We start from the raw sequence: 11,038 nt of genomic DNA, 5'->3' as shown, positions 1-11,038 counted from the left end.
ATCTTGTCTGCGACGGTGGCGGAGCTACGGAAATTTTCGTGGGCGGAGGCATGTATCTTTAGGGTTTTTGCGTTGGGAGCTTTATATAGGCGGAAGTTCAAGGTCGGTGGAGGCCTGGTGGCCCCATACCACCCCTAGGCGCGGGCCAGGGCTAGGCTGCACCTAGGGTAGGTGTGGCCGCCCTGTGGCCTTCCTGCGTCTCTGCTCTGGACTCCGTCTTCGCTCCGGGAAATATAGGAACTTTGGCTTTTGTTTCGTCCAATTCCGAGAATATTCCCTGTACAACTTTTCTGAAATACAAAACATCATAAAACAGGGAACTGGCACTATGGCGTCTTGTGAATAGGTTAGTTCCAAGAAATGCATAAAAGTGCCACAAAGTGTAAACAAAACATATAGCAATTGGTGTAAAACAAGCATGGACCATCAAAAATTATATATACGTTTGAGACGTATCACAACCCTACTTGCAACTGTAAAAAATCTCGGTTCCAACCTCACTTTTAACTAAAAATTCATAAATGCAACCCCGCTTATAACTGGAAAGAAAACTCAGTTGCAACCATACTTGCAACTAGACAAATATGTCAGTTATAACCCTATTTGTAACTGGAAAAAACTCATTTGCATCCCTATTTGTAACTATCAAAAACTAAGTTGCAACAGCAGAAAGATCCCAACTACCACATCCCGGAGAAAAAGAACACACGCAAAACTTAGAGGGTCAAAAGTCAACTGGGGTCAGTATGAGCCCAAAATGAAATCCCTTCAAAATACTTAGTGGAAAACGAAACAACTAAAATAAATACAAAAATATGATTAAAAGAACATACATACGTACACATCCGTACCCATGCACCCGACTGGCCGGCCCTACACCGGCTTCTGTTCGTGCTACATGCAGAGAGTTAGCATGTCATGTGCTTAGGTCAAATGGTTTTGGATTCCTTTGGTAATGTTCACCTAGATTTTGTATGCAACATTTCTTTACCAAAGGATAAAATCATCTTTCCAACTTCAAAACTATTATAACATGGTTTTGGTAATTCTATACTAAAGAAATAGTTGCAAGTAAATCTCAACTGCAACCCTATTTTCATCCAAAAAAATCAGTTGCAAACTTATTTACATGTGGCCGATCACAATCTCACTTGCAACTAGAAAACTATTTTACTTGTAGCCCCACTTGCAATCGAAAAATCTTAGTTGCATCCTTACTTGTAACTGGAAAAATATGTCACTTACAATCCAACATGTAACTAGAAAAGTTTTAATTGGAAGCCTGCTTGCATTCGAAAAAAAATTCTTAGTTATAAACCGATTTGCAACTAAAAGGCTCAGTTGCATCGGACTTGTAACTGTAAAAGAGCTCACTCAGCTGAAAAAGCTCAGTTGCGAACCCACTTGCAACTAAAAGTTCTCAGTTGCAACTCTACTTGCAAATGAAAAAAATATTAGTTGCATCCCCATTTGCAACTAAAAATCTCAGTTGCAACCAGACTTGTAACTGGAAAAATGTCAGTTGCAACCCTACTTGCAACTAGAAAAATTCTTAGTTGCAACCCATTTGCAACTAAAAATATCAGTTCCAATCGGTCTTGTAACCGGAAAAAATCCCAATTGCAGCCAGACTTGTAACTGGAAAAAATCTAAGGCAACTAAAATGAACTTAATTGCGAACCAACTTGCAACTGAAAAATCTCAGTGGCAACTCTACTTGCAACTAAAAAACATGTGCAACTAAAAATCTGAGTTGCAACTGGACTTGTAATTGAAGAACCACCTCGGTTGCAGTCGGACTTGTAACTGGAAAAAATCTCAGGCAACTGAAAAAAGACTCATTACGAACCCACTTGCAACTAAAAGTAAAACTTGCGAACCCAATCGCAACCAGAAATAAATTAGTTGCAATCCAATTATAATAAGAATTCGCATTTGCAACTCCACTTGCAACATGATATGTCGGTTGCAACGCCAATTAAAACTCCCACAGAATACAACCATTAGGAATATCCTTGGGCGGCGGTCAACAACTTATCATCACAAAAGACAAGCAAACCCACAAATGTGCGATAGCGATTTGAAAAGACAAACTAATGTGCAATGCAACAAAAGAATGACAAACAATATTGTGTAGTTAAAGGAACCGGTCCAACGCAGACATTGGCTAACATATATACGTACATAAATGTCACTTGCAAAAATAGAATTACCGCTCCAATAAATGAGGCCCAAGGCAATGGCAACAATAACCCGTAAAAAAACGTGAGCTTGGCTTGGTGAATCTCTTCACTTCTTACACAACCGAAAATGACAACCAGTCTGCTCGTATCTTGGCACTAATTGAACGGTATTTGATTTAATTGAAAACTAGCTGAGAACTAGCAAATCCTCTAATTTTGATGTAGCATGTTTCGCCTAGCCGTAAGTTGCCTTCTTTTTAGCGGAGCCGTACGGTATTCTAGATTTGAGTTACTCTTCAACTGGGCCATTCCAGTTCATGTGCTTCTTCCTTTCCTTTTATATTGGCTTATATGGCCACAGGGTAAGGCACTGTGATATTTTTTCGCTCAATGTTTTTCTCGACAAATGCCATCGAACAATATCAGGGAAGGAGACTACCACGATACGAGAGAAAGTTCTTTTTAAAACTCATATGAGAGATAATTCTTTTTAAAACTCATTTGCAACTGTAATTGAAACTCAAACTTAGGTATAATTCCACTATCAATTGAAAAGTCTCAGTTGCAACATCAGTTGCAACTGTAAAAATCTTTGTTTCAACCTGGCTTACAACTAAATTCAGTTGCAACTGAAATAAAAATATTAGTTGCATCATGACTTGCAACTTAAAAAATCTTAGTTGCAGTTCAACTTGCAACTAAGGAATATCTCAGTTGCAACTTCACTTGCAACTGGAATAATTTCTTAGTTGCAACTCCACTTGCAACTAGAAAAATTTCCGAATTGCAACGCTACTTGCAACTAGAAAAATTTCCCAATTGCAACGCTACTTGCAAGTCTAAATTAATTTCAGTTGCAATCCCACTTGCAATTGGAAAAAATTCTCGCTTGCAACCCAACTTGCAACTATAAAAAATCTCGGTTCCAACCTCACTCTTAATTAAAAATTCGCAACTGCTACCCTCCTTGTAACCGGAAAAAAACTCAGTTGCGAGCATGCTTGCAACTAGATAAATATCAGTTGCAATCTTATTTGTAACTGAAAAAACTCTCTTGCATCCCTACTTGTAACTATAAAAACTAAGTTGCAACAGGAGAAAAATCTCAGCTACAACATCCCGAAGAAAAAGAACACACACAAAACATATAGGGTCAAAAGTCAACTCGGAACAGTATGAGCCCGGAGTGAAATCCCTTCAAAAAAACTTAGTGTTAAACGAAACTACTAAAATAATTAAAAAAACAAATACGATAAAAAGAACATCCGTACGCATGCACCCGACGGCCGGCCCTTCACCGGGTCCTACGTCCTACTACATGCAGAGAGTTAGCACGTCATGTGCTTGTGTCAACTGGTTTTGGATTCCAGTTTAAATATTGTTCAGTAGAGTTTGTACGCAACATTTCTTTACCAAAGGGTAAAATCATCTTTCCGGCTTCAAAAATATTATGACATGGTTTTTCTAATTGGAGACTAAAAAATAGTTGCAAGCAAATCTCAAGTGCAACCCTATTTGCATCCGAAATATTTCAGTTGTAACCTCATTTACATGTGGCCGATCACAATCTCACTTGCAACTAGAAAAATATTTTAGTTGTAGCCGCACTTAAAAATCTTAGTTGCACCCTTACTTGTAACTGGAAAAATATGTTACTTACAACGCAACGGTGTGACTAGAAAAGTTTTAATTGCAACCCGGCTTGCAATCAAAAAAATTCACAGCTATAAAATGATTTGCAAATAAAAGCCTCAGTTTATTTGGACTTGCAACTGGAAAAAAGCTCACTTGCCAACCCACTTGGAATAAAAATTCTTAGTTGCAACTCTACTTGCAAATGAAGAAATATTAGGTGCAACCCTATTTGCAACCAAAAATCTCAGTTGCAACCGAACTTGTAACTAGAAAAAATCTCAGCTGCAACCGGACTTGTAACTCGAAAAATGTCAGTTGCAACCCTACTTGCAACTAGAAAAAAATCTTAGTTCCAACCCCATTTGCAACTGAAAATCTCAGTTGCAACCGGCCTTGTAACCGGAAAAAATCCCAATTGCAGTCAGACTTGTAATTGGAAAATACCCGATGCAACCAAAACGAACTTAGTTGCGAACCAACTTGCAACCGAAAAAACTCAGTTGAAAATCTATTTGCAACTAAAAATCTAAGTTGCAACCGGACTTGTGAGTGAAGAAAACCTACCTCAGTTACAACCGGACTTGTAACTGAAAAACAAAATCTCAGGTAATTGAAAAAAAAACTCATTACGAACCCACTTGCAACTAAAATTAAAACTTGCGAACACACTCGCAACCAAAAAGAAATTAGCTACAACCCAATTATAACAAGAAATCTCATTTACAACTCCACTTGCAACATGATATATCGGTTGCAACACCAATTACAACTCCCACAATATATCTTTGGCAGGCAGTCAACAGCCTATCACGACAAAAGACAAGCAGACCCACAAAGGTGCAATAGCGATTTGAAAAGACAAACTAACGTGCCCAATGCAACAAAAGAATGGCAAATAATATTGTGTAGTTAAAGGAACCGGTGCAAGGCAGACGTTGGCTAGCGTATATATGTCCATAAACGTCACTTGAAAAAAAGAATTACCGCTGTAATAAATAAGGCCCATGGCAACGGGAGCAACAGCCCGTACAAAAGCATGAGCTTGGCTTGGTGAATCTCGTCACTTCTTAGACAACAGAAAACGACAACCAGTCTGCATGTATCTTGGCACTAATTGAAAGGTAGTTGATTTAACTGAAAACTAGCTGAGATCTAGCAAGTCCTCTAATTTTGATGGAGCATGTTTTGCCTAGCCTTAAGTCGCCTTTTTTTAGCGGAGCCGTACGTTATTCTAGATTTGAGTAACTCTTCAACTGAGCCGTTCCAGTTCATGTGCTTCTTCGTTTCCTTTTATATTGGCTTATATGGCCACATGGTAAGGCACTATGATATTTTTTGTTCAAAAAATTTCTCGACAAATGCCATCGAAGAATATCAGGGAAGGAGACTACCAGGATACAAAGTTCTTTCTAAAACTCATATGAGAGACAATTTTTTATAAACTCATTTGCAACCGCAATTGAAACTAAAATAACTTAGTTATAATTCCACTATCAATTGAAAAGTCTCAGTTTTTGCAGCTGTAAAAATCTCAGTTTCAACCCGGCTTACAACTAAATTCAGTTGCAACTGAAATAAAAATATTAGTTGCAGCACGGCTTGCAACTTAAAAAATCTTAATACAGTTCAACTTGCAACCAAGAAATATCTCAGTTGCAACCCCACTTGCAACTAGAATAATTTCTTAGTTGCAACTTCACTTGCAACTAGAAAAATATCTCAATTGATGGATCGGGTGGTATTCTGTCGTGCGCACCCAAGCTTTTATTCTAACCGTTTGGTTCTGAAGGGACTGGCGCGAAGCTCTGTTCTGTGTTATCATCAAGTGACATTGATCCATGGTGAAGTCAGAAGAAGAGAATATCATGAAGGCCGGATTAGAGGACTAGCTAATTGGTTGTGCCTAGCAATGATCTTGTTGAAGGCATTGTTTTGAAAGTGGGGACTATCTTCAGGGTGAAAACCTAAGATCTTTGATCGGGCGATGACGATGTTGGTGCACTGTTCCATTCTTGGAGGCGTTGCTTTTGGAGAGTCTGAAATTCAGGTGTTGTCTTGGTGGTGGTAGTATTGTTGTTGTTAGGTGCTAGAATACTGTAGTGGGGCTTTTATTTCTTAGTTTTCTTTTTCTCACTTTTGGCTGTGTGCATCCGTACCGCCATTAGGGTATTGCATTGTTGTAGAGGCTGTGTGTAATTGGTATCTTCTGATATTAATATATTCCCTTTATCGAAAAAAGAAAAATATCTCAATTGCAACGCTACTTGCATCCGGAAAATAATTTCATTTGCAATCCCACTTGCAATTGGAAAAATTCTCGCTTGCAACCCTACTTGCAACTGTAAAAAATCTCTGTTCCAACCTCAATTTGAACTAAAAATTCGCAAACTAGAAAAAAAACTTACTTGCAACCATACTTGCAACTAGACAAATATGTCAGTTGCAACCCTATTTGTAACTAAAAAGCCTCAGTTGCATACCTACTTGTAACTATAAAAACTAAGTTGCAACAGGAGAAAAATCTCAGCTACAACATCCTAGAGAAAAAGAACACTCACAAAACGTAGAGGGTCAAAAGTCAACTCGGATTCAGGACGTGCCCAAAGTGAAATCCCTTCAAAATACTAAGTGGAAACGAAACTACTAAAATAAATAAATAAAACAAATGCGATAAAAAGAATGAGTGTATCATGATCAAATTTATAGATCGCAAAACTGAACAAAAGCTCACATACATGCTCTCTTAGTGCCCGCGGAGGTTGGGAAAAAAAAGAAGAAAGAAAGGCCCAACTAGACTCGGGCTCAGGCTACTAGAACATCCAAACGAACGGAAATAAAAGCAACACAATTCTTAGTGCTTCTAGATCGGAATCGGATGGTTAGGAAATTGACTGAGCACTAAGCTCGTTCTCAGTTAGCTGGGAACTAGCAATTCCCCTGAAGTAACTGTACAAATAATCCTCTTCGAGGCCACGGTCTGTCTACTCTACATGGACGGCTATTGTAGATAGTCTAAAATGTACATCTCCGCTTTACATTCTCTGGTAATTAAATGCGTAAACAAGCAGCAGTAAGCTCTGCTGATCGATCATGCCGTGGGCAAGAGAATGAAAGTGTGGATGAAGTCAGAAGTAGCAAATCTGATGATATGAAACATAACTGCATCCAAGTCTGAATACTAAGGATATAGAGTGCAAGTCGTTATTCCCTGCTGCCTGTTCTGAACATTTTGTTCTGGACATGAACGCTTCAGACAAATCAATCGGACAGAGATGGCAAGTGGTGGATGCAGCGATGCGCTGATTAAGATCAAGCTCTGGTGACGATGAACTAATGAGATCACTGCAAAATATGTGAGTTTCTCTTATCGCTTTGTAGTGCAAAATACTTGACAAACAGTATAGTCTCAGCTCCAGGTTCCTGGGCTGAATAGCTGACATTTCCTTCACGGAAGAAAAAGAGTCGGGCCAGAGTAGCATGTCCCCCCGAGTTTTCTCGAACTTGGCCAGATGCAACTTGCTTTTGTTGATTGTTTTGGAGACCTGACTTTTTATGCGGGCTGATGTAGTGATCCGAACCAAGGATACATGATTGAATTGGCCAAGTTGCTGAGGTCAATCAACAGGGTATATACTATATACTAGCTAGCTCGATAACTGAAACCAGCAGGTCCTCTCAAGAATGGATGCTGGTTTCAGTTTTGAATCCATGGGCAGAACAATGCAGCGCTCCACATGGATTTAGAAAGACAAGCAAATCGATCAAGGCCATCTTCTAGGGAGGAGGAAAGCTCGAGGTAGCTAGTAGCCTAGTACTACACATGATGACTAACTAATTCAATCAATCAGCATGTACATAACTTAATTTACTACAAGCATGCATGCATGCTTTCAAGTCTCAACAAACACAACACACCTCTCGATTAATCAATCTAGAACACTGTTGATGCTGCATTGCTGCGATGGCAGAATTTTTTCGTACACAATCGCACGCATGACGCCTACCCAAGCACGCAGATGAAGACGATCCTAGCTAGCAGCCTAGAACTGGTCGCGCTGCTTGACGGAGGAGGAGGAGGAGGAGGAGGTGAGCGCGACAAGAAGGTCGACGAAAGCGCCGACGATGAGTCCGTGGGTCTTCTTGCCGTTGGCCCTGAGGTACCACCCTAGCATCTCCTCCAACCAACCCCAGTCGTCCATGCCATTGGCGCCGTGGCTCAGCACCATCTCCTCCATCGACTGCCGGAAGTCCCCATACGGATCCGCCGAGTGGATGGCCACCGCCCTCGCACCGCCGAACGCCACCGCGTGGGCGCCGCTCGGTTTGTTCACGATGGAGCTCGTCGCCTCGGGCTCGAAGAAGAGGCGGCTTGACGACCGGATCCCACGGATGATCAACTCGTCCGCCTCGCTCACCGGCGCCGTTGTAGAAGCAGACGAGTCGATGGTGGAGAAAAAGGAGCGCTCGTCGTTGCAGTAGGCCGGGTTAGTTATCACCCTTGTCTTGCAGTCCTTGCGCGTTGATGAAACCTCGCCATCGTAGCCGTCATCGGTCCTGCCGAACGACATGGTCCTGGCCTGCGCGCAGGAAGGCCATTGCCACGAGGTGGTCGTGCTGGACGACGCGGTGGACATGGAAGGAGGCGACGACGTTGCCGGTGAACAAGAGAGCGGCGAAGGCGAGCTTGTTGGTGATGCTGCTGCTAGTCACTTCTAATGTGCAGAAGAGATCGAGTTGAGTTGGAGGGAGAGAGAGATGTGGGTGGCCTTAAAAAGGAGACGTAGAGGAGGCAAGGGAAGATGGCTGTCGTTGATGCGATGAGTTGGAAGTCTCCTCTTGTCTAGCCGTGATCCACCTTATGTATTAGTACGTGACAACCTGTATGGTTGGTGAGAAGCATGTTCGATTAATCAGAAGTTGAGTCCATTGCTCCTTCGACTAGTCACTAGTTCAGTCATTGTTCTCTACCAACAACAGTGCACCAAAAGAAAGAGCAGCGATGTTTCCTTGAAATCCCTTGCAACACAACAGCTTGCGAGTAAGATCAATAGTTGGTAGTATCAGAGATTCGGAACTCCATGATTCTTGCATTGGACTGTCAAGTACGGTGCTCGATCTAGGTGGGGGACATGGCAAACAATATGAAATGCATTTAGGCCCTATCTGATTAAGATAATTATTGGACGTTGATTAGCTATTCATCCTTAATTATATCAGTTGATGACTTGAGGTGATCTCTTGGTCAGACACTGTCTACATAAACATTTTTTCCAGGGAAGACTTAAAGCACTTTGACTAGCTTATCTTGAGACATGACAGATATGTAGGGTATATAATTGTATGCAACCTCACCGTATAATTTCAAAAGGAACAAGCACGGAGGTACACAACAAAAATAAAAGGAAAAAACTATTGAGGAAAAGCTTACATGTCTGAACTCTCAATTCAGAGGTAAGGAAAGATGCATCTGAAAAGTGACAGCTGGGGAAGCAGCACTCTCCAAGTGTTACATCATCTGAGAAGGTGTAGGTAGCAGAAATGGCAAGACCAAAAGGCAAATGCAATGGAGATCACGAATCAATGTTGCTCTCGATTTCTCGCTTCTACTTCTGCATCTATTGCTGGCGACCCCAAAATTCCTTTTGCATCTACTGTTCACGTGGCTTCAGACTGCCCACCTCTCTAATTGATCATGTACGGCATGCAGGCAAAAGGCTCAACTATGAACCGAGAAACCTGTGACACTTTTAATGGCACTCTATCTGGTAGTATCTACACACCTGCCAGATCATGCAAGGATCACGTAGCACATGAGACATTTCCTGAAATTCAGGTTCAACATGGGCTCTTGTCCTGATGGCCGATCCTTCGGACAGAAGCAGTGAGAAGAGAAAGTGAGAGGCTGAGGGCTGTACGTACGTTGCTTCATGGCTGCAGACCGTGCACAAGCAGCAATATCTTCTTGACTTCGAGATACTATTGTCACAAATACAAAATAGAAAGATCAGCAAATAATTGATCTATCTAGAAGATCAGGCTTCCATGCATGCATATTCAGCTTTAGCCTGAAGTAATGTTTGCTGCCATGTTCTCTCGGTAGAAAAATAAATAATTGCCCATACTGCTTGGTTGTCACTGGCATGGCAGATGCCATTTGGCAAAATGGACAAAACTGATCTCTGGCCGAAAGAATATCACAAAATAAACTCGTGAGAAAACTATTTCACCGAACTAACCATTTTAGATAGCACCTATGCGAGCGACACTGCTATGCTGCTGAGTGTATCGCCGCTCCCATCCCATGGGCACGATGCTGCTGAGTTATCGCCGCTCCCATGGGCGCTATGGTACTGAGTACATCGCTGCTCTCATAAGAGCATCTCCAGTCGCGTCCCCCTAACCGTCCCCCAAACCGCGCCGGATCGAGCGTTCGGGGGACGTGTTTTGTTCGTGTCGCGTTTGGGGGACGTCGTTCCCCAGCCGCGTCCCCCAAACGCCGCCCCCAATCAGAAATTCAAATAGATGCATTCAAAAGAGATCGTTCCCGCCGATTCGTCGCGATCAGAGTAGCGGCGATCGATCAAAGTACTGGGCGCGCGATCATATTACAGGACCGGTGGTGCATGCAAATTAGAAGAAGGGGAAGGGGTTGGGCGACGGCGTCGTATCCTGAGTCGACGCAGGCCCGTCGAGCACGATGACCTCGTCGCGATCTGCCTGTTGCTGTGCATGGTGCGTCTGCTCCGTCGCCGACGCAGAGGCCGACGCAGGTGTAGCAGTAGAAGACGCGTCAGCCTGCTTTTGCTGCACTGCCGCTGCCGCCGATGCCGCTGCCGCCGATGCCGCTGCCAGGGCCGCCGCGTCCGCCGCCGCCATTTTGGCTTCGATGCCGTCGAGGATCTGGCCTTTGAAGAAGTTGTGCGTCGCTCGCGTCCGGGGAGACATTCCCTCTGTCGACGTTCTCAGCAGGGACATGTTGTCCCTGCGTTTCTTGAGCTCCAGCTTCTCCTCTTGCCTCTTGAGAAGCTCGGCCCACCTTTGGTCGGCCTTCTTGTCGCGGGAGATAAAGGTCGAGGAGACGTCGGCGAGGCATTTCGTGATCGACGCCTGCGTCTTCTCAGACGACGCAGCGTCGGCCAAGGGGCCTTGGCAGCCTTGTTGCCGATGAGGACGCCACTGTCGAAGTTGCCAGCGGCGCGTCCAGATCAATGGCGTCCTTC

At 42.9% G+C, this 11,038-nt stretch overlaps 1 protein-coding gene across 1 annotated transcript; it reads right to left on the bottom strand.

The window, feature by feature from the left end:
• Positions 1-7,858: 7,858 nt before the first annotated feature.
• LOC124664791 (transcription repressor OFP13-like) lies at positions 7,859-8,452 on the bottom strand. Its single transcript, XM_047202229.1, has one exon. It carries the CDS (start codon positions 8,450-8,452, stop codon positions 7,859-7,861), a length of 594 nt encoding a protein of 197 aa, XP_047058185.1.
• Between the last annotated feature and the right edge of the window lie 2,586 nt (positions 8,453-11,038).

This window comes from Lolium rigidum, chromosome 6, assembly GCF_022539505.1.
Source record: "Lolium rigidum isolate FL_2022 chromosome 6, APGP_CSIRO_Lrig_0.1, whole genome shotgun sequence".
NCBI lineage: Eukaryota > Viridiplantae > Streptophyta > Magnoliopsida > Poales > Poaceae > Lolium > Lolium rigidum.
The sequence above is the reverse complement of the archived record's forward strand: the minus strand, read 5'-3'. Positions and strand labels throughout refer to the sequence as shown.